At 50.9% G+C, this 22131-nt stretch overlaps 8 protein-coding genes across 8 annotated transcripts; 3 read left to right on the forward strand and 5 right to left on the reverse strand.

Moving 5' to 3' along the window:
* Positions 1 to 1360: 1360 nt before the first annotated feature.
* Positions 1361 to 3097, reverse strand: JCM15063_004320 (histone deacetylase family protein; the record flags this gene model as incomplete). The annotated part of the gene is made up of 9 exons (XM_076680102.1): positions 1361 to 1373; positions 1447 to 1569; positions 1675 to 1834; positions 1918 to 1989; positions 2067 to 2239; positions 2318 to 2414; positions 2479 to 2517; positions 2601 to 2694; positions 2786 to 3097. The coding sequence occupies 9 exons, from the start codon at positions 3095 to 3097 to the stop codon at positions 1361 to 1363; spliced, it is 1083 nt and encodes a 360-aa protein (XP_076532735.1).
* A 388-nt stretch (positions 3098 to 3485) lies between these two features.
* Positions 3486 to 6045, reverse strand: JCM15063_004321 (uncharacterized protein; the record flags this gene model as incomplete). The annotated part of the gene is made up of 3 exons (XM_076680103.1): positions 3486 to 4883; positions 4950 to 5584; positions 5652 to 6045. 3 exons carry the CDS (start codon positions 6043 to 6045, stop codon positions 3486 to 3488), a joined length of 2427 nt encoding a protein of 808 aa, XP_076532736.1.
* Positions 6046 to 7862: 1817 nt separating this feature from the next.
* Positions 7863 to 9741, forward strand: JCM15063_004322 (uncharacterized protein; the record flags this gene model as incomplete). Its single annotated transcript, XM_076680104.1, has 6 exons — positions 7863 to 7998; positions 8071 to 8276; positions 8347 to 9182; positions 9261 to 9513; positions 9584 to 9649; positions 9709 to 9741. The coding sequence occupies 6 exons, from the start codon at positions 7863 to 7865 to the stop codon at positions 9739 to 9741; spliced, it is 1530 nt and encodes a 509-aa protein (XP_076532737.1).
* Positions 9742 to 10155: 414 nt separating this feature from the next.
* MRP35 (mitochondrial 54S ribosomal protein bL35m MRP35) lies at positions 10156 to 10613 on the reverse strand (the record flags this gene model as incomplete). The annotated part of the gene is made up of 2 exons (XM_076680105.1): positions 10156 to 10287; positions 10371 to 10613. 2 exons carry the CDS (start codon positions 10611 to 10613, stop codon positions 10156 to 10158), a joined length of 375 nt encoding a protein of 124 aa, XP_076532738.1.
* Positions 10614 to 10784: 171 nt separating this feature from the next.
* Positions 10785 to 12196, forward strand: JCM15063_004324 (uncharacterized protein; the record flags this gene model as incomplete). The annotated part of the gene is made up of 4 exons (XM_076680106.1): positions 10785 to 10827; positions 10945 to 11357; positions 11437 to 12110; positions 12184 to 12196. The coding sequence occupies 4 exons, from the start codon at positions 10785 to 10787 to the stop codon at positions 12194 to 12196; spliced, it is 1143 nt and encodes a 380-aa protein (XP_076532739.1).
* Positions 12197 to 14068: 1872 nt separating this feature from the next.
* Positions 14069 to 18582, reverse strand: UFD2 (ubiquitin-ubiquitin ligase UFD2; the record flags this gene model as incomplete). The annotated part of the gene is made up of 15 exons (XM_076680107.1): positions 14069 to 14325; positions 14388 to 15034; positions 15116 to 15242; positions 15314 to 15434; positions 15505 to 15619; positions 15693 to 15785; positions 15867 to 16024; positions 16103 to 16311; positions 16400 to 16532; positions 16611 to 16826; positions 16922 to 17023; positions 17095 to 17551; positions 17628 to 18238; positions 18313 to 18468; positions 18547 to 18582. The coding sequence occupies 15 exons, from the start codon at positions 18580 to 18582 to the stop codon at positions 14069 to 14071; spliced, it is 3438 nt and encodes a 1145-aa protein (XP_076532740.1).
* A 167-nt stretch (positions 18583 to 18749) lies between these two features.
* JCM15063_004326 (uncharacterized protein) lies at positions 18750 to 19570 on the reverse strand (the record flags this gene model as incomplete). The annotated part of the gene is made up of 4 exons (XM_076680108.1): positions 18750 to 19213; positions 19290 to 19343; positions 19412 to 19511; positions 19565 to 19570. The coding sequence occupies 4 exons, from the start codon at positions 19568 to 19570 to the stop codon at positions 18750 to 18752; spliced, it is 624 nt and encodes a 207-aa protein (XP_076532741.1).
* Positions 19571 to 19703: 133 nt separating this feature from the next.
* AVT6 (aspartate/glutamate transporter) lies at positions 19704 to 21964 on the forward strand (the record flags this gene model as incomplete). Its single annotated transcript, XM_076680109.1, has 9 exons — positions 19704 to 19884; positions 19944 to 20227; positions 20295 to 20459; positions 20535 to 20652; positions 20723 to 20753; positions 20851 to 20994; positions 21077 to 21528; positions 21628 to 21744; positions 21861 to 21964. 9 exons carry the CDS (start codon positions 19704 to 19706, stop codon positions 21962 to 21964), a joined length of 1596 nt encoding a protein of 531 aa, XP_076532742.1.
* Between the last annotated feature and the right edge of the window lie 167 nt (positions 21965 to 22131).

A 22131-nucleotide genomic window follows, 5' to 3' on the forward strand; every position in this document is an offset into this window, starting at 1 on the left:
CTGGACTCATAAGCTTCACTATTCCTCTGAGAACTAGATTCGGAAATCGTTTGGTCGGTACCCTTTCGATGATTTGCCCATTGCATGCTTTGATCGCGAATTCGAAACAGCTCTCGCTCGAGCGATCTGATAGGACTTCCTCCTTTGCCTGCTCTTGATCGCATGTGAACGAAGGGTCTCCATCGAGTTCCATCAAGTTTCACTGCGTTGCAGCCCGGACGTGGACCTTTTTGCAATAATTTCGCTCTCCTGGTTCAGACCAATGAAACTGGTAGCGTCTTATACGAACGCGGTATTCTCCTTGTTCCGTAGCTCGCGCCCACGGGGAATGGACTGCGAGTCGATCGCCACAACGTTTCGATCACGCACAGCTCGCAAATTGTATACTTTCCCTTGATTCATACAGAAAAATGTCAGTGCTCGACAAACCCATCACAAAATCGCGCTTCCGGGGTGATCCAGACCATGTATATCCGTATTCGCTCATGTCGAAGTACCCTGTCCTAAACGAATTGCCTGCTGTGCTGCTCTTCCGCCAAATGTGTCTTGGACGTCGATAGGTTTCATATTATCCCGTTTCGAGGAGAGAGGTGTAGGTCCTCACGAGCGAGTCTTCCTTCTCCCATCGTAAATAAGAGACTGGCATCAAGAAGATACGCCGTGATCCCGAGGAGATTCGAAACGAGAAAAACCACACACTTTTTCCAACCACAAGTTGAATTCTTCAAGTTTGCGTTATTTTTTCGCGCGCGAACAAAACGACGCGCACTCGCTGCACACTCTTCTTTTTCTTCAGACCAACTCGTGAGTACCACCGCGTACCAATACCCACTAACCGAGACTCATTTTGCTGACCCACGCTTGTTTCGAATGGGACTACAGAGTCAGGATCTAGTTATAGTTTCTCTCTGGTTGTCTTGCTCCTTTCAAACGAGCTACACTGTTTTCAGACCACGATGACCTCTGAGGCGTATCCCCATCACAAGCGAGAACTCGAACACGGCTCCCCTTTTGGGGAGAAGTGTTCGTCGATGACCTTGAGCTCGAATGCACCTCCCTCTCCTTCGTTGAGATGGGCTGTCCGGCTTTTCTCTCTTCCTTCGGGTCGAGAGTGGGCTGTGCTTCGCAGCGCGGTGGATGCGACCTGGACTGAGTCTGATTCAACAACTTGTAGTTCTGTTTTGTCAAGCAATTCAATAAAGGTCTTCCACCGAACAAATCCACTTGGTGCCAAGTTGGGGCATCCCTGGTCGTGCGAGTTCAGGAGTCTAAAGCAGAGAGGAAGAGCGCTCGGCTCTGGCTAGGACACTCCTGACAAGAATCCATCGAGCACTCCTTTGACGCACTGACCAATCGCTTCCTAGCAGTACCCACTGTTGACGGGGGCACAAAACCACCAATCGGTATTTCAGTCCTCGCTCCATTCAGAAGTGGTCAAAACCTTACCCTTCGAGAATGAAGACCGTGCGTTTGCCGAGTCGAGCGATAGTTTCTCCGATGCGAGGATAGACGTCGAGGGTCAGTTCAAACTGAGTCAAAGGGTCGTCAACGAATGTGTCGACGCCGAGACTGTTTACAAGTCATGTACAGTGCCCGAGATCAGTTCTTTGTTTTCCGCCGTGCAATGTGCTGGAGAAACCGGCATTGAAAGAGAGGAAGAAAAAAGACCCAAACGAAACAAAAACGAGTTCAGGTTCAAAATGGTCGATCGCGTTTGTCGCTTCTTGCAACATTGAAACGTATTGGGCATCACCCGTTCCGAGTGGAAGAGGGAAATTCAAGTTGAGATCTTGAGCTTGCGGACCTCCTCGTTCGTGAGAACTGCCCGTGTAATCTAGATGCCACAAATTTTCGAAAGAAAGGACCATGTAAGCACTTGCCTAACTCCTGGTCAAGAATTGCGAGATGTGTACGAACATGGGTAGTCAGGGGATCCGTGCAGAGAGACGTACAAGACTGAAGGGTCATTGTAAAACACCTTGCTCGTTCCTTTGGTGCGAGAGGGTTCTTTATATCAGCAGCCTGTCCGACAAGATTTCGATGCAACGCTGAAAGGAGAGACTAACCATTCCCATGATGGTAATCAATGTCGAGAATCGCAACTTTTGGTTTCTCATCAAGCGAGCTCGGGCTCGTTCCAGTACATCGATCTTGGTAGTCACGTACTGCGATCGCGACATTGTTGAGGTAACAGTACCCGCCGCATAATCCTGGAGTCGCGTGGTGACCTGGTGGACGACTGTGGCCCAAGTTCAACCTCTTCGTTGTAGGAACCATCCAAAGAGGGGATTAGGGTCGGAAGGAGGCAATCACACACCAGAGTGCAAAGCTTGCTCGTAACGTGGAATCATCCGCAAGAATACGGCTAGCCGTGATGGCAACTAGAGCAGACGCGAGAGCGGCCACTCGAGTGTCTGAACATGGATGATAGACTCAGGTTCAGAAAGGCCTTCTGGAGCTATGAATTCGAATGCTCACCGGCAGTGATTGGAGCCGACAGGTCAAACGAGAAGCGTCCTAACGTGAACAGACACAAAAACCCGATTGAGCCTAATTGCTACAGCTCAGGATGGCTTGAGCGATTTTAAGGAATTCGTTACCTGTCCTGGCAATCGCAGATTGGTTGACGTTGCTGGGCAAGCTTGATTCGAGCAAGACATCGTTGCGGAGAAAGCTCTCAGGCAAAACCGCATCCTTCAGAGCGAATGACAAACGACTAAGTATCACTTCTTTTCATTCTCACGCGAGCGACGATGCAAGCCTGTCGAGAGAACAGGAAACTCACTTTGGATCCTCCTTCATTGACCCATTCAACGTAGATTTCTCGCAAAAAGTCGAGGTACTCTCGATCGTGAACCCTCCCAATCGCTCGATCGAGCTCGTCTGTATCGATCTCACCACCGTTGAGCGAGATCTTGTGTTCGAGGTATCGTGCTTGTGGGTCGTCGAGGAGTGCTTTGAGGATGCGGTGATAGCGTTCGGGTGACTCTTGGTACGGCTGAAAACACCCCGAAAGGACTTCGTAAGGCGGATTGTGCGAGAGAGACACTGGGTTATGCACGACCGGGATCTGGTTTCGTCGAGTTAGATCGGTCATGGCTCGTAGTGTCGTGCGAGTAAGCGAATTCTCCAAGTGGGGAACAAGCCGTTCCCAACGACACGTCATAGAGAAAGCTACGTCACGTGCGCTGGCCAACGGGACGGCCTTGGCAAAGTTTGGACAGAAGGGATTGCGTACTGCTCAAAAGGGAACTACGACTGGTGCTACCGAGAGAGAAAGAACCGAGAGACAGACATGCAAGGGCGACGGGGAAGAAAACAAGCAAGAGGAAGAGAAAGCAAGGAATGAAAAATGGCGAGAATGAACGATAATGCGAGGGTTGAGGTGATATGATACCGAAGGAAAATGAGAGGGGTAATAGCACTACGATGAGGGGGATATGTATATTGACAAGGGGGACGCAGAGCGACAATGGTGACACAGTTCAGACTTTTGATCCTCTTCGAGTGATCAAGCTGAGCAGTCCTCCGACGCTGCCTTTTCGCTTTTGATTGGAATGCGCGGCGCTTTCAGGACTTAGCGACGGTCGACCACCCATAGGGATAGTCGTGTGCGCATGGGCCCCTGCGCCTGTGACTGAAGCTGGGGGTGAAGGTGGTGGCGAAGCCCGACGTTTGTTGCTCGACGGGCGAAACGTGGCCGATGACAGTTCCCGCACAAAGTGCTGAGATGGGTGATTCGGACGTGATCCGAGTCGACTGACAGGTGCAGCCTCGGTGGGTGTCGATTGTTGCTCTTCAAAGTCGGGCAGCGGCGGGGAATGCCAGGGAGCGACGAGTGTACGATCGATCGCGAGCCGAGGAATCGCGTTTCTGCCGGGCTTGTCCGCGCTCACGATCGAGTACGAATCGAACGTGTGCGTCGGATCCATCGCGAAGAACGTTGGCGGATCGAGCGAGAGATCCGGTGAGGATTCGGGGGTCGACACACTCGGGATCGGCGCAGTGAGCCCGTTCGACCGTGGTGCTTGCGACTCGATGCGAGCGTCCGACAGAGACAAGCCGAGCAGTTCAGAAGAAGACTCGAGAATGGTCGAGCTCGAAGTCGCAGCAGGCGGGGCTGACATTTCTCGGACAAACCGACCCGAGTCGGCGAGACTCGATGTCGTGCTCGCAGTCGACGCGACCGAGAGGGTGCCAGAGGAGCGTGGGCGATAGGGTTGGCGGCCCGAACGCGTTGAGCGAGTCGAAGGCGGTCTCGATGTCGCGGACGAACCGAACGCATGGTGGCTTCGCGCGATAGGGTTTGCGAGAGGGAACGAGCCCGTACGAACAGAAGTGGGGGAATGTGGTTGACACGTTGCAGTTGTGATAGGGGCAGACAGGAGAAATGCGTTGGCGGTAGGCGTCTCGGGACCGAGCGAATCGTAGGTACTCGAAGGGGACAGCGGTTTGGTCGTACTCGCAGGTACGAACGCAGAGAACCCTGAAGGGATGCCCGAAGCGGTTGCAGGTCTACGTTTCGGTTCCGACTCATCGGTTCGCGCGCGGGTCCTCGCAGGTTCACCAAGCGATTCGGACTGTTCAGATCTTCGCCGTCCGGTCGACGGTCGCGACGAATGTTCGTCGTCTTTGCAATGCGAGGAGGACGTCTGTGCGAGAGAAGCCAAGAGCGGTTTCTCGTCGGCGAAGTTGAGGCACAGGTTGAGATCGACACGGCGGCGTTCGCTCATCGAGCGCATGCCCGAGACGGTCGGTAACTGAACTTTCTTGAACGTCGTGAACCGCTCGGGCACAATAACGGCAGAGAGGCGGAATGGTAGATGGTCGAGGTCAAGATGTCGCTCGGAAGCAAACGAACCGCTGCTGCGCTTGTACGCGATCTGATTCGTCGGACTGACATCAGCCTCTGACTGACCGGGAAAAAAAGTCGAGACTGGCAAACTCACTCGTGGTCTGATGGTGTACGAGATTCGTACAAATTTGTTCTCGCCCGTTTCGCCGAGGCTCCAACGATAGTTCGAAGCGGGTCTCGGGCGAAACTTCAATTGCGTGTTGAGTTCGAGATACCCTGGGCTTCCCGGCGCAAGGGCAAGGGGCCAGGAAGATTTGGCGATCGAAGGGGTTGACCGCTCGGGCGGAGAAGGGGAACGCCAAACGAGACGCTCAACCTCTTCGGTTGGAGTGCTCTTGGGTGTCGTGAAGGGCGTGGCACCCGCTTTGGGGGAGTCTTCCGCTCGGTACAGATCGAGTGGGATATCGTCGACGATCGTCGAAGTCGAGGCGCCATAGAGAAAGGTTACTTGGCGTGAGAGAACCAGTTCGATGGATCGGAGGCAGAATGTCGCGTTCGAAGGGGCGCGAAATTGGATCGAGATATCGGACGAGTCCTTCCAACCGAGGGGTCGATTTGGAATGCGGATATCGTACTCGAGCGGGATCGGGTGTGGCGAGTTTGGCATGGCGAGCGATTTCCATGCGAGGGCAGGAGTCGTCGCGATTGATTGCATCGGCAAAGAATGGCGTAGGAGAGACACTTCACGAGGAGGAGCACAAGCTGGCTTGTCGCGAGGGAAGCTCAAGACTAAAGGGAAGAGCGAAACAGTGTCAACTGAGCAGCTAGTCCCGAGTGGGAAGACAGGCGAACTCACTCGCTTCGAGCTTCCACGAGGTCGCGACAGAGTGACCGGGCACCTTGCCGAGCATCATGCCCATCCTCGACAGTCCCGGAGTCGATGGCGGTACGAGCAATTCAAAGTCTCGCTCCCACTCTCCCATCTTGACCGACGCGGCTCCTGCTGGAGGCAACCAGACAGTCTCTTCCCGAACAACATCCCGCACGGTAACTCGGTTGAGCACGTCGATTCGAACGAGGCGCACTACAGCAGAGGTGGTGTCGACGGGTTTCGGGTTCGGATGTCGCTGGTCGTACTTGACGGTGAGTTTGCCGCGAATGGTCACGTCGGTCAATCCAAAGAGTCCATCGAACGGGAACTCGGGTGCGTTCGGGTTTCCCCGACACGGCACGATCGAGACGGACAACATTCGAGTCTGAGAAGGCGGTCGCGCGGAACGAGCGGGGGGAGTATCTGTGCTGGTTTGTTACTTGGGGGTTCAATCGCTACGGTCCATAATCTCGTGTTGATCGTCGTCACTCGTCAAGTCGTAATCAGTCGTTGCCGTGTCTATGCGGAATCCGATGCCGTAATCAATCGCGCAGGGCGTGTTGAATTAAACCAGAATCTTAAATCGTGATGAGGGGCCAGGGGTGGTCGGGGCAAGCTGCTGGCGCGAAGAAGAGACACGGTCGAGTCAGCTGCTTGACCCCTGCAAGGAGGAAGTGGGAGGGTCGAGAGCGAGGCCGTCATGCGCGACAAGTGCCAGGCGGCGGAATTCTCAATAGCGGTCCAGACCAGCGCTACTGACACTCACCTTGGGTAGCTTCAAACTCGTCCACCAAACCGTCGACGATCCGGAGAGCAAGCCTTGAGCAGCGAGACGAAGCGTGAGAGGGAAAGGAACGGCGAACGCCCCAAGTCAGGAGGGGCGAGACAGACGGGACAATGCTACGTCGACGAGAGCGCATGCGCCCGATTCCCGAGGAGAGATCTAGAGTTAGTCTCGAAAAAAGCGCCAGTTTTAGCGCAAAAATAACGAAAAGGGGGCGCGAAAATCCAGAAAGTGATCGAGAAATTCGGACTGCTCCCCGATCAGGCCGCCGCTAACCAACCAGCTGGTGCGCTTTTTTCGCGGCTCTCCTCAATTCCAAACTTTTGATTCACAACACGTCAAGTTGCGAGCGAGAGCACCGTTTTCGAGAGCAAACTGAGAGGCGACAGGTCGAGACACGGCGTAGCAGCCGAACGAGGTCACTGCGCACTTGGACTAGCCAAGAAACTCAAGAGCCATTTCGGGTAAGCCGGATTCAGGTTCGGAGGGGAGTAAAAACTCTCGAGCTTCGAAAGCGCCGGAACGCGTCGCGCTGCGTCCCAACTCCGCCATTTACAGCATGTTCCTTTAGGCGGACTATAGATGAAATTCAGTATTGCTTGTATGTACTGTACCCCTGTACAAACTTTCACTGCAAACCTTCTTCTTTGAAATTTGCTTAAACGAGGCCTTCCTGCTTGCCAAAGAAAGTGACGCCCGAGCTCTTCCCGCCCGGATATTTGCGCTCGAATCGAACTGACCAAGGTGGGTCGATTCCAATGTAACCCTCGTGCTGGTCTGTACATGGCTCCTGCAGTGCCTCGACTCATCCGATGCAGAGCTAGTCGTACAAGTGTGTCAGGGGGACCGTTTGGCCCCGGCGGAATGCGCAAATATTTCGAGACGCTAAGGCCTGGCTCAGCCGCTTTGCCCGCGCGGAAGATACATTACCTACAGTACAGCCTTTTGCACGACGCAACGTCAAGTCAAGTTCCTTACAGTCTGGCTCGCAATTGCGAAAACACATCTTGCGATGTCGGGACGCCCGTTTACCCGGTTGAATCAAATATCTGTGGTCGGCCGAAACGAGTTGCGAATACAAATCTATTCGTAAGTATACGTCCGATACTGTACCATGAGCCTACGATTAGCCTAGGCGACCTCGCGAGCGGGTCAGCCAGAGGTCGGCGAGCACAATTGCAAGTGCCATCGGCGACATTGCCCTAATGCTAAGCGCAGCGTCACAGCCCGTCGCCGACGGTCAAGCCTTTGGTACAGCGTCGGAGGTAGCAAGCGAGGGAGAGAGAGAATGAAATCTAGAGCTAAACCTCGCTCGTCGGCGCCCATTTGAAGTTCGCGCGCGACGACAGTCCGACGACTTGAGCTCACCATCTGTACGCGTCGGTTGTCGACCAAGCAGGACAATCTCAAAGATGGCTCAACCCTCGCCCACGCCTTCGAGCGAGATCATTCACCTCGTGTCCACCTTTGCCGACACGCTCGATTCGCTGCCACCGTCACTCACCCGCAGTCTCAGCGATCTCAAAGAGCTCGATGCTGTACTCTCGGGTGAGCATCTCTTGGTCGAGAGACGGTTTTCATGACCGCATGCTAGGTGCTGATGTGTGATGCGCATCTCAGGTTCGCTACAAAGCATCACCGACAAACTCAAACTCCTGCTCGACATGATGCACACTCCACCTGCTGGCACGATCAATGGAGACTCGACCCCAAAGTACACTCCTCTCGATCGTCTCAAACTTTTGCGCGAAGTGACCGAAGACGCGAGAACGTTCCAAGTCGGTGGGGAAGACAAGATCCGAGTCGCAACCAACACTTGTGAAACCGTAAGCTAACCCCCACTCGTTCGTTGATCGTTCATGACCCAAGTTGACACGTATTCGTTTCGGTTGTCAGATCGCGACTACAAATACTCACCTCTCGACCATCTCGAGTCTCCTCCTGTCGTTCTTGCCCGGACACCTCCTTCCCCTCCTGCCTGCCCCCTCTGCACCTCACGGATATCCTGCATCATCGACTCCAGCATCGTCCCTCGCGCGTCGACAATTGTTCGATTATCCCGCTTCACGTCAAGCTGCTCAAACCGCTTCGAATTCGAGAACCGCACGCGATCCGTACAACGATGCCGGTCGAGCAAGAACGACTGCTGCGACGACGAAGAAACGAACTGCAGATCCATACAACGGCATGATGGCTGCAGACGATTACGCGTACGTACCGGGAGGAGGAGGAGGAGGAGCTGCTTCGAGTCGAAAGCAGCAGCAGCAACAACAGCAGCAGCTCTTGCAACAACAGCAACAACAACAGCAACAACAAGATTTGTCATTCAAAGATCCTTCACAACGTCATCCGAACCAGTACACGAAGAAACGATCACAAGCGACCGGATCTTCGATCGCAGGTTCGACGTTTGGCAGTGCCGTCTCGTCGGCCGTTCAGAGCGGTAGTTTGTACTTGCCGCTCTCGAGTCATCCTCTCGGGATGACGGCGGTCGATGCGGTCAAAGAGAAGAGACGTGGCAATGCGGAACCGCTCGCGCCTGCGATGAGTCAGAACGGCAACAGTAGTCGAGCGGGGAGTGTCAGTGGAACGAGTGGAGCACAACACGCATACGGACCTGCAGGCATGGCGAGTCCGGACGAGTACAATCTCGCGACGCTTGGAGGGCAACGAGGTGCTGCGAAACGAAAACCAGAGGAAGTCGCAGGTTCGAGCAAACGACGGAAAAAGGGGTACGTTGTTCTCGTCCTGAACGTTCCTGAAGCGTGAAGGCCTAACCTTGTTGCGATGATCGCAATAATCTTGGACAGGGTCGACCATTCTCCCGATCTCGTCGCTCGACAATTACCGGGACAAGTCTCAGCAACGACGAAAGCACCTAGAAGACAAGCATCGACGATCATTGCAGAACCACCCTCTCCCGCACACCTGTTGCCCCTCGAAGACGAGTTTGAACCGCTCGAAGGGGACGACGATGCCGACAAGACTCTGTACTGTTTCTGTCAACGGGTCAGTTTTGGCGAAATGATCGCTTGTGATGCACCTGATTGTGAACACGAATGGGTAACGAATCCTTTCTATCATTCTTCTCCTCTGTTTGGGAACCGCTGATGGGGATTTGTTCGGTGTTTAGTTCCATTTGCCGTGCGTCGGACTCAAGAGTATTCCTGATGGTCGTTGGTTCTGCGACGAATGTCGAGTGAGTCGCCTCTCCAACCTCAGGAAACACTGATCGCTGAAGGTTTGTTCTCGAACTAGCGAGCGAATCCCAAGAGCAAGAAACGTAGATGATAGGCTTTCACGATCTTTTGAAATGTCCAACGACTATGTAGGACCGAATCGTTTTCGCTGCTCTGGATCACTGAACGTTTCCCGACAATTTTTGCGTGGCATCTTGTGTGTCCATTGATCTCACATGCTTGTTGTTTTTGACCTCGGATCACGGGTTTTTGGGCAGTCGTTTCGTGAGACATGCACCATCTGATGAATTTGGGAATCCGCAAGAGAAAGCAAGAGCGAGTGCAAAGGAAGGTCTCTGCTTTGGTAGAGGCAGCAAAACGACAAACCAAGGTCGAAGAGACTGCTTTGCTTCGAGACCGCTGATTCCGTGTGACAAGGAAGAGCGACTGTTATCTTCACTCTCGTAAACATGATGTAAATTTTGTCCCAGGAAACCGCTTCCTTGAGCGTTCTACATGTACTTTGTTATGCATAGGGCATCAACCTCCTCAAAAGTTTGCGTTCAATCGTCCTCGCGTATGCCGTTTGACCCAACCGGTTCAACCTCGTTGGAGACATGTTGCCATTCGAATTGAGATGCACTCGTCCAACTTTACCCTGCTCGACTCGATTAAACGTGGTATTAGTCCCACGTTCCAGAAGATCAACGAGAGAGAGAGAGGGGTGGGAAAGGAACTTGCTCGTTTGAATTGACCATTCGCGATCGCGGTCCAACGTTTGGCTGCACCTTTGTGAGTCTTGAGTTTGATCTTGGTAGGTTTCCGTGCGAGTGCCAACACGGGTGCAGTCGTCGAGAACGAGGACGATGCTCGAGGTTCAAGTCGCGAGAAAGTTGAACCAAACGTTGGTCGTGCGAGAGGTACGGATGGGATTCGAGTCGCGAGTGGTCGCAGTAATCTCAGGGTGGGTGCAAGGAACGACATGATCGGGATAGAGCGAGGATGTGGAGAGCGTCGAGGAGGGTTCGTGGGTGCATTACAATATCGAAATTGATATTGCTGATTGTAACATTATTCATGGTGGACCTTGGCCTGCCCTTGGTCTCACCTCGCCCCCTCCGTCCCTCTCCACCGTCTCGACGTCACCGAGGGCAAATGTCGGTTTCACTCAGTCCTTCGTCCCAGTTGGGATTCCAACGTGAGTCTCGTCAAGTCGCGTGCATTGCCTCTGTGTTTCATTTCCCAATCGTGTCATCACCTGTTTCGGCTCGCGTTCGCCTGCGACCTGAGCTGAACCCCTCTCGCTCGTCTACAGGACCTTTGACGAGTCTCGTCAAACGTACACTCGCGGTATCGAACCACAACAGTCAAGCGATCGCGTACAAGGTCAAGACGACTGCCCCGAAACAGTACTGCGTTCGACCCAACTCGGGCAGGATCGAACCTGGAGAAACGGTCGAAGTTCAAGTGTTGCTGCAACCGATGAAGGAGGACCCTCCCAGCGGTACGAAATGCAAAGACAAGTTCCTCGTCCAATCTGTCGTCATCACGACCGAACGCGAGAACATCCCTCTCGCTGAATTGTGGGGGGTAGTCGAAAAGGACAAGGACAGTCAAACGGGAGAATTGCAAATTCACGAACAGAAAATCAGGTGTACCTACTTGCCCGCCGCAGACGATTCCGCAAACTCGTCGATCCCAGAAGAAGACCATTCACAAACTGCAGCCGTGAGTTTTCTTTTTTGATCATCCCACTTGTTGACGTTGCGCGTGTGACCTGATGCCCTAAAAATTCGTCCGCGTGTAGACTTCGCAAGGTGCCGATACATCGATTGCGAACCATCCTGCTGATTCGTCCTTTGTCTCGACAATCAACTCTACTTCGCCTCCGTCTGCTTCGACCGTCTCGACATCCTCCCCAAGTGGACTCCCGCACCTCGGTCAACCGACCACTTCGCAACCCCGCGCGGTCGTCGCGAATGCTTCCTCCCCTTCGTCCTCCCCCTCTTCCTCCTCCTCCTTGCCCACCTCGACTACGGTTGATCCCACTCCGGCGTCTTCTTCAAACATTTCAAACTCGACCCCTACGCCTTCGACGTTTGTCGATACCGCACGTGAGAAAGCTCAGAGTGCTGGTGTGATGGCAGGAGGTGCGATCGCCACGGCGGCAGTGACTGCCGCTGCAGGATTTTCCAACGTGGCACACTCGATCGACCCGAACGCACAAATGTCTGAACTTGAACGGGTCAAACTCGAACTGAAAGAATCTCGACAAGAAATCGAGAGGTTGAAAGCACAATTGAACAATACCGAGTCGAGTGGGTTGAGACAGAGGCAAGTTGGGTCTTCTTCGACGACGGCGGCGGACAAGTCCAACATGGGTCCAGGAGGCAGTAGCAAAGTCGTCGAAATGCAGGGAGCAGAGGGAGTACCAGTTCAAACTGTTGCTGCGATCGCGTTCTCGGTCTTCATGTTTACCTGGTACGGAGTGCTTTCTCTCTCGCAGGAGTCCATTTCACAGCAACTAACTCATCTTTTTCCCTTGTTTTGTCAGGCTCTTCCTGTAAAGCGACCCCTAAACCCGTTGCTTGATATCGTCTTTTTTTCTCTTTCTCATTCTTGATCGACCTGCTTTCCACTGTCGCTTTCGATTCTCTTGTTCATTCTCTCCATCTCTTCTGTCTTTTGTACCTAATCTACACATGTCGACTTTCCTTCTTTTTTGCCCACTCTTCTTTTCAGTTCTTTCTTCAGTCTTTTCTTCTCCGTAAAATCCCTCGTTTTTCTTTCATTTCCTTCTATCCTGCTTGTCACCAAAAAAGACTCTTTTTGAATCCCTTTGTTTTCCATCTCTTCTGACCTTTGTCTGACCTCTGCTTCTTCTTCTTCTTTTCTTTTCTTTCCCTCTTGACGTTCTTTCCGTTACAATTCTCTCCGAAATGACACAAGTATCAGTTCTCCAAGACTTGAAACATCTCGATCCTTTGCGCTTCAAGAAGATTCTTCCCGATATTTGTCACTGATCGTCAGACTACGCCCTGCGTAACGGAACGACTTCGATCAAAACCGGAGGTAAGCCTTTTTTTCGAAAGCTCCTGAATGATAATCGTACTCTGGACAATTCCAACGTTTCTATACAGTAGATCATCACGAAACCTGAAGCGGATTCAGGAACTGGGTCATTACCAAAATCCGATTAAAACGAAAAAAGAAGAGAGACTTGTGTGTTCCCCTCTCTTGCTCGGTTAGCAGCGATTTGCGATTTCCACCGGATGGGATTAAGTTCTGAGTAGCTTAGGGCTACGATCAGGTGTAGGAGGAGACTTCTGGTCAGATGGAATCATCAAAAATTATCGATCGAGCTCAGGGAAAGAGCTCTGTGGCCTAAGTACTTCAGCCTGGTATTCGGCTTGGTGTCCGGTCTTGCAATCATCTGAGAAGGCTCGTCGAGACAAAAAAGGAGACCCCTCGCTTTCACAGTGGTAAAGGAGGGAAGGCTTTTCTCTTTAATCGTAAGGCTCCACCGCACGATCAACTGGACAACGCGCGGGCGTATGCCTAGAGCTTCGTCTAATTACATCTGTTCAATGAATGGCTGACTCTGAGACTCCATCCGAGACTCCATTGAGCATTGCGGGAGCGCGACAGCCTGTATCAGCTATGGCCGAGCTCCAGGATGGAATACTTATGAGCGATTTCCAGCTGGCCCTGTCGTGTTCTCGGAATCTAAGCTCGTGTCAACGATGGATCCCTACCGTTCACACAGCAAGGCGGTCAAAAGAATTGATCGTTTCGCAAGGAAGTTTGGAACTTTCCGACAACCCAAAACAACAGTACCGACTCGCGTCCACCCTTGTGTCTTCGTTCAAGTGGCCGAGTTTGTGTCTCTATGCTATAGAAACGTTTCGCAGAAAACCCCCGCTCACCTCGGCAAATTGTGTGTCTTACTGGCAAGGTTTCGATGCGGCCCCAGTGTTTGTTTCGGATTCGGACCTGAAGCAGCCTTGCCACAAGGCGAGTGATGTAACCCTTACATGTTCTGCTGTGACACTCTCATGCCTGGACTGACACAACACGGATGCATGAGACTACAACGCATGGGAAACGGTCGATGCAATGTCTAGTCGTCGAACTAATTCTCGACTGTTGAGCACCTCTTCGCCTTGGAGCTGAAAAGAAAGTGAAAGTGAAAGCGGAATCGGTTCGAGGCGTAACGGAACTGTCTCTCTCTCGAATGACTGCACCGTGCGCTTTACACACTCTGGTCCGAGCGCGCTTCAACCGCAAGAGATCGAAAACCTCATTGCGAAAGAAACGTAGTTGATGTTCGAAGCAGATCTCACAAGGCAGTACAGAAGAAATGTCACGAAAGCAAAAGAAAAACGACAAAGGATTAGAAGGAAGAATGCAAAGAAACAAGGAATCGAAAAACATGATTTTCAATCGAGTTGCATAGTTTCTTGAGGCTCAGAGGAGGGTCGAGGGTTGTGTCTCTTGTTCTTTCGATCTTCAAGGTACTGTTCAATCTGTTGTCGAACTTCGACAGCATCGACGATGTCTTCCCATTTGAGCGGTTGACGGTTGAACGGATCGGTTGGGTCCGACAGGAAATGTTGTTTGATCGTCGATCGATCAATCACCGTTTTCGACGAGGGCAAGATGACTGGATCTCTCATAAGTTCGTACGTGAGTGGATCTGAAGGAAGAAGCGAGTCAGAACACAAGAGGTGAGAAGAGAGATTGAAAAACGCAACGAACCGAGGAACTCGTCCGGAGCTTCTCCCATGGCTTCGTCTTCAGCTTCCGCAGCTCGAACTTCTTCGACACGGGTGACAAGCTTGACGAGTTGTTGGATCTCGTCTTCAGTTTTGATCGCCGTTTTTCTCGCGATGCGAGTGGCCCGTTCGAACAAATCTTTCGAGTAGCTCCTACCATCCTTCGCAACGGCATTGACGAACGATTCATGGGGTCCCAATTGTTGAAAGATGGTCAACACGTCCGACAAGAGTTCTTTCGGTCGAAATTTGTACGCTTCCGGGTTCTTGACTTTGAGGTTTTGACATTTCGGTCCAGCAAGCGTTGCGAGGTTTGCATCGAGCATGGCGGCCAATCGATCGACGATTTCTCGAGTCAAGAAAGGTGCGGTCGTCTCGTTTGAAAACAGTTTCAACAACCTCAACGATTCGACTCCCAAATCGAGGTCGGATCGAACGGCCGATTCCCACTGTCGCAATTGTTTCTCCTTCTCTTGTCGTTCGTTCGCAGGCAATCGAGTCCAACTCGATTCGTCGTCCATCATGCGTTGCATCTCGGTAATCTTTTCGAGATGCGAGAGGGCATCGTCGATCAAGTAGGTCGTGTCGTTCATGAGCAGGTTGACAAACCTCACGTATCGATCGAGGTTCCTGTCAGTCGTCGTCGTCGAACGTAGTGAGTTGGGAGGAAATCTCAACAGAACGAAGCAACAAAGGAAAAAAAGAACTGACAACGATTCTCGTCTGAGCGATTCTCGATGAGTCGGATTGTCCCAAATAAGCTTGAACAGCTGAGTAATGTAGTACCGGATGTTGAACTTGTCATAGAACTGAGTGTGTGAACCCGTCACCTCGATTTCTATTCGTGCCCTCAGGTATGTTGAGCATTGTACAACTCTGTGAAGGGAAGAACAGGAGCAAAGAGCGTACCGATGTAGGCATGAACGAGACAGGGCATGAGGTTCTTGAGTGCGAGGGCGTCAAAGTTGAGTACGTCTCCCAAACATCCTCTCGGGGAAGAATACGTTGGTCGAGACAGGTAAAACATGATCTAAGGAAGCATAGCAATGCGTTAGTTGGGCGGTGGGGAACGACGTGATAGCGAAAAAGCGAAAACTCACCTCGACGAATTGACCTTTCAGGTACGGGTTCTTCATGTATGGAGTCGAGAGGAATACGAGCATGAAAGTCATGAGTTCGTCTTGAGGCGTCTTTTCCAGAACCTGTGGTGCGTATCTGTTTTTTTGGAGGAGAAATCTCTTAGCGACGGGTGAGGAATCACAGGTGTGGAGAGAGGGGACCAGCGTACTTGGAAGTAAAGGAAAGGAATTCGGTAATGTCTTCAATCAAGAATTCTGGAAGCATCCTGAACAACTCGGGAGTCTCGTTCGGCAGAGGAAACCTGTCGTAGATCAATCGTAACGATCAGACTCTGGACTTTGCTCGAGCCTTACAGGACAAAAAAAGTGAGAGAGAGACTGACTGAATTTTTTGATGAGGATGTTTCTTGTTCGGGTCGACGAGTCGTACCAACCAACTCATCATGAGGTTCGTGTACGAGACACATTTCGACAAGTAATCGGGATCCAACAGTTGTACTTCGTAGCACAACAAGTGCGATTTCCACTGTTCAATCTTTTTCTAGAAGAATCCAAATGTTTCTCGTTCCTTGTCAATGAAGAACCATATGATCATGGAACAGGGTAGGCATAACTGTACCTTGTATCGCTCGATTCCTTTCAGAGTTTGTTCCTCGTTCGGAGATCCTCTCCAACTCGTGTCGGCTTCCATATCCCTCAATTGTCGATTCATGTGTTGGATCTGTTCCGAAATCCCTTTGTGTTCCTTGATCGCATGCATCGGTCCAATGTGTAAGAATTGTGCGGTCAAGAAAAACACTTCGGAAATGAAATTCGGTGCAGGTGGATCTAGGGTTTTTTGTTTTTTTCCGGCCAATCCCATGTTGTTTTGTCAGATCTTGGAATGATGGAACAGCTGTAGGGAAGATTCACGTACGAGGTTGGTCAGGCTTGTGATCAACAGTGTAGAACGCGTCCGATTCTTGTTGAGTAGCACTGATCTTGGTTTCTTCGGCAACATTGATCCTCTTGTTCGAGTACTTGTAGTACAATGGATCAATCTTGTCAATCTTGAAAAGCCAAAAAAATATATGTCAAAGATCAGTTTTTCCTTGTCAAAGGAGGAAAGAGAGAAGATGTTTTTTTACTTTGGTGAATCCAGGATCTAGGAAAGGTTCACACAATCCCAACAAGACCGAGTGAAGGTTGACGATGAACCCTTCTGTCGAAACCGTGTTGGGATCGACTCTCATGGCCGATCGTTTCGAGTTCAACGATGCGACTGAACTGAAGAACTGCAAGACGTGTTCTCGAGTTTGAGGAGATGCTCGAACCAAATTCGAGATTGTTCGGAACAACAAAGTCTTTCGAATGCGAAGGAAAGTAAGGACACGAAGTAGAGGAAACAAGACAGGGATGTAAGGGAGGGAGGAGAGAAAAAAAAAAAAGGAAAACTGACTTGTAATCCTGCCAAAGTTCCTCGAAGGGAAGTTGAAGCCGATTGAATGTTGCCATGTCCCATAGTACTCGGTTCAGGAAAGTACGATCTCGGCAACTCGGTCTGTAGAGAAGAGTCAGCAAACGCCAGAAAGAAGGGGAGAAATCGAGTCTCGAATTGGAATTGTAACGTACAGCAGCATCTGGGAAAGAACTCAGACGAATCCAAGGTCCCCACAAAGCCCGGTACTCGAATTCTTCCGGTTTGACTTCGAGTCCTTGAACCTCTTGTACATGAGGGTTCCAATTCTTGAGTGTCGTGAGAATGTTGGCGATCGGTTTCAATTCCGTGAGACTTTGTACCGCGAGGACAATGTCTCTCCACCCGATCCCAAACGAGTTGGCAACGTTGCCTCCTCCCGCAATGTCGAGTTTGTTGACCAACAAGATTGAACCCCATCGTTGCAACAGGGGCACCAAGATTTCGTCGAGTCCCGATTCGTGGTCGTTCGCTTCTGACGGAGTGAATCGGAGGGCCAAATCGGTTAGGAGGGAAGGAGCATCTGAAGGTTGGAGAGGTGAATTCGAGAGTGCGAGTTGCGAGTTTGGGATCAACAGGGGTTCGAGTTCCAACGATCCGATCGGTTTCGACCTGTTTAGAGTAGAGTGTTTCGCTTCAGTAAAACGCTTTCGGGTTTTTGATGGAAAAAAAAAAAAAAGGAGCTCACGTGATGTGATCTTGAGGAAACATGGTAGGATCGATCAACACGAGTCCCAAGTAACTGATCAAAAGCGATTTGATGCCATTCAACACCTGAATCCTCTGATTCACGAATTGAGGATCTTGTTTCGCGGTGACCGTTTGTGCCGTGAGTTTCGTACGTTCAGTTCGTTCTCGTTTCCAACAAGCTCCCAGGTATTCGAACGCGGTTTCGTTCAGAGGGAGATTCGCAACGACGGTCGCTTCGATCGGATCGGGTTCTTGTTCAGAGCTAAGAGTTCTCGAGAGGGACAATCTCGCGAGGATCAATCGATCGACATGATCTCCTCCGAGTCTGATTTGATTCGAACCACCACCCCCGGATTCGGATTCGAGGACGAGTTCTTTTGCGACTTCGTCTAGGTACACGATGGTCCAATTCGATTGACGAGCCATGTCGACATTGAGAGTCACGTTGAGGATTTTCGTGATCGTGTTGTGTTGCCAAAGTTCGAACGTTTCGGGAGAAGACACAGGTTCACGATGAGGAGTTGGAGTACGAGTTGAAGAGGAAGCGAGAGGTGGGGTAACCTTTGTTTCGACTTTCGTTCCCGGTGCAGGCGTTCGAGGTACTGTGGGCTATATCATTCCCGGGATCCGTCATCAGCAAGTCGGGGAGCGAATTGGATCCATTAAGGGAACCGATGACGAACCGAGTTCAACGACGACGACGACGACGGTACACTCGCCGCGGGAATCGCTCGACTCGCACTCAAAGTGGCAGAACTCGAAGCAGGACTGGAACTGGCCTGGCTCGTGGTGTTTGCAGTGGGAGGTTGTTGCAGTTTGGCAATGCGTTTCAAGCGTATCTGTTCCAACTCGAGTACCCAGTCTGGTCAGTTGTTCAGGCGATTTAATGTATAGGGATAGGAGTTGTATATGTCCACTTTTTCGGCATCTGATAGCGGAGTCGGTTCACTCATGTTTGTTGGATGGAGGAAGAGTCGTAATAGTTTCCAAGTGGAGGTTCCTCTATCTCTCTCGCAAGAGATCGGTACATACGCTGCATGAAATATCCCATATACAATCGTACAACAACATGATGTAAAGCTACCAAGCAAACAAAAGGAAAAAAAAAAAAAAAAAACAGTCACTCTGCCCGATTCCCATCTTCGTCGAGACTATCTCCGAGGTCATCATCATCATCTTCTTCATCATCTTCATCATCATCGTCATCTGCAGCGTTCTGACCTGCAGGTGGACCTGCATCTCCATGCGTCATGACATGTTTCTCAAACTGTTCCAAATCTTCCTCTTGTTCAGCTCGAGTCAAAGGTCCCATGAGTCCCGGTAACCCCATTTCCTGCCATTCTCGCTCCGAACCTAGTCCAAACCTGGTCAGACTGTACAAGTGTCCTAGTTCAAATGTGGATAATCGAGTCGACAAGTTGGGACCGTGCGTCTTGGAACCCGTTGTGGTAGAGTGTGGATTCCCGGTGGTTGTGGGTCGATCTGAAGATGAACGAGTACTGGTCGAGTGGAGAAGTGAAGTCGAGGTGAATCGGTAAGGGTTCCCGTACGGGTACGAAGGATGAGTTTGTGAAGGCAACAGGGCTGGCAACAACAAATGGACACCACTTCTTGTTTGAGCTCTTCCCTCTCCTGCGTATTACAGAAGGTTTGCACTCACTCTCGTCGTCTTCGTCCTGGAAGGGTGGCAGCAAGTGATCCGGGACGTGAATGTCTGTTGCCGAAGAAAACATCAGAATGTCGATTCGCGGGTTTGAGAGGAATGGTGTTTGCGAGGCTGACCATCGAGAGGGAGTTGCCACGATTCCGAGTCATCCACGGACGAGTCGAGACCGGCTACGTCGAGCGCGTAAGGTTGATGGATGAAACTGAATCGATCATCCTGCCCTCCAGGGAATCAGTCCTGGTTCTTGTTCATATACGAAGACTACTCACAGCCATCAGGGCTCTAGAGAAGAGAGTCGAGTGAGACGGGGGCCAAGGTTGATTCCGTCGCGCCGCGTGCTCCGTTTCATCCTTCCGACTCGTTTCCCCTGCGCGTCACGACGAGTACACGCAGGTTTGGGTGTTCTGCATGCCTTCGACTCCCACGCGAACCTCGATCGAGGACCGTACTCCGTTACTCGGCTCTTCGGCTTCGCTTGAACCGTCCTCGACCTCGACTCCTGCGCACGACCTGCCTGACGAGGATGGAGGCAAACCTGCACTCCGACAAGGTCAAGCTACCGTCTTGTCCTGTATCGCAAACCTAGCCAGTTGAGTGACCCTCCACTCTCTCTCCTTTCTTTGGTTTGCTCAACGGGGTCTCCTCTAGACACCATCATTGGAACGGGTGCACTTGCGATGGCTCATGCGTTCTCGGGAGAAGGGTTGATCCCAGGTTCGATCATGGTCCTCCTGTGCGCGACGACGGCGTATTTCGGATTGTACCTCTTGACCCGTTCCGCTCAACTCGCACCACACCGTTCCGCCTCGTTCTCGTCCCTGTCCCAATTGACCTTTCCTGGCTTGACTCGGTTGTTCGATGGTGCCGTCGCGTTGAAATGTTTCGGAGTTTCAATCAGTTACTTGATCGTCATTGGAGGGTTGATGCCCAAAGTAAATATCCTCCTTTTTCTCTGTTTCTCTCGTCAACTCGCACTGAGCTAATTTCTTCTTTTCTCAGGTCGTCAAGTCATTTGATCCAATGATGGATCCCAACACGATCTGGTTGGATCGCAGGGTATGGATCTTGGCTTCCATGACCTTGTTGTGTCCACTCGCGTTCCTGCGTCGACTCGATTCTCTCAAAGTCACTTCTTACATTGCCCTCTGCGCGATCGCATACCTCGTTCGTCTTGGCTTTTTCTCTTCTTTCCCTTCTTCCTGCATTTGTAAGAAGAGCTGACAAAGGCTGCTGATTCAGGTCTTTATCGTGTTGTACTACACGTTTTTGGATTCTTCAGAGTTGCCACCTCGTGGAACGGTCGAACTGTTCAGATTCGAACCTTCGTTCATTCAAAGTTTACCCGTTCAAATCTTTGGTTCGTAATCGGTTACCCACCTTTCAGTTTAACCGCTCACTGATTCACGATTCTCTTGTTTCTTTTTCAGCTTTCACTTGCGCTCAAAACATCTTTGCAGTGTATGTTGAAACTCATCTCGAGCTCTTTATTCCGAATTCCTTTGACCCCAACAATCTGACAAAAGAGACTTGAACATGATTCGATATCCATATCTAGGTTCAACGAGTTGAAAGACAACAGTCAACCTCAACTCGACCTCGTGATTGGAACTTCGATAGGTTCTGCAGCTGCGATTTACGAAGTATTGGGCATCTTGGGATACTTGGCGTTTGGTTCCAAAGTCGGTGGCAACTTGATCGAGTGAGTTTTCTTTTCTTCCCCTTTTTTCTTGCTTTCTTTTTTTGCTTAAAGAAAATCGCCCTACACATTTTTTTCATTTTAGAATGTATCCACACTCGACCGCGGTATCAATTTGTCAATCTGGGATCGTCATCCTCGTCTTGTTCTCGTATCCTCTTCAACTCCATCCTTGTCGAGCATCTCTCGACAAACTCTTGTTCCCAACTCGTCCTACCACTACCACTACTACTACTCGTTCAACTCGCAAGACTCGAAATACAAACAAGAACTCGAATCGATTCCGAGATGGTTCAGATTCTGAAACTGAACAAGAACAATCAGAAGAAGAAGAAGAAGATAGTTCAACGATCCTCTCTACGGAATCACAATCACAAGAAACTGAGATCCCATTGACGAGGTTCATTGTCGAAAGTTCAGTCATCTTGTTCTCGACGTTCGTGATTGCCATGTTTGTCAGTAGTCTTGAAACTGTCCTTGGATTCGTGGGGGCGACTGGATCTACTACCATTTCTTTCATCCTACCCAGTATATTCTGTAAGTTCCTCTCTCTTGATCCTGTGCTGGACTTTCCATTCGAGATCGTCTCTCGAGTGCGCAAAATGAAAACTGATTTCAACTCGTGTTGGGTCATAGTTCTGAGTCTGTTTAAACACAGTGATGATCCGAAAGATCGGAAATTGAGGGTGTTGGCATGGTTGTTGTTGTTATGGGGGTTCCTGGTGATGATCTTGAGCCTCAGTATGAACATCTGTACGTTCCTTTCTCTCTCTTTCCCGTTTCCTCTTTCTCTCCTCCAAATTCCCTTTTTGTTTCAACCTCTTCACAAAAATGCTGAATCTTTTTGGGTGGTGTACGATTTTCTTTAGATCATCTGATGGTACCACCTGAAACCGACAATACCACTTCCCTTCACACTCTAGGATTGTTGGGTGGGAAACCTTTACCGATTATTCCTTCCCTCCCCGAATGAACCCTTGGACACTCTTTCCTCGTTTTCTGGGGGTCCAACCTACCCCTATTGTTCCTCTCTCTCTCCTGTTCAACTAGCATTGATTGTCTCTTCATTTAGAATTTTCCTTGTTTTCTCTCGTGTGTTGTACTGTAACTCTCGACGTTGCCATCTTTGCTCAAAGGTTT

This window comes from Sporobolomyces koalae (genome assembly GCF_050403365.1).
Source record: "Sporobolomyces koalae JCM15063 DNA, S_koalae_JCM15063T_v1_ctg32, whole genome shotgun sequence".
In the NCBI taxonomy this organism is placed as follows: domain Eukaryota; kingdom Fungi; phylum Basidiomycota; class Microbotryomycetes; order Sporidiobolales; family Sporidiobolaceae; genus Sporobolomyces; species Sporobolomyces koalae.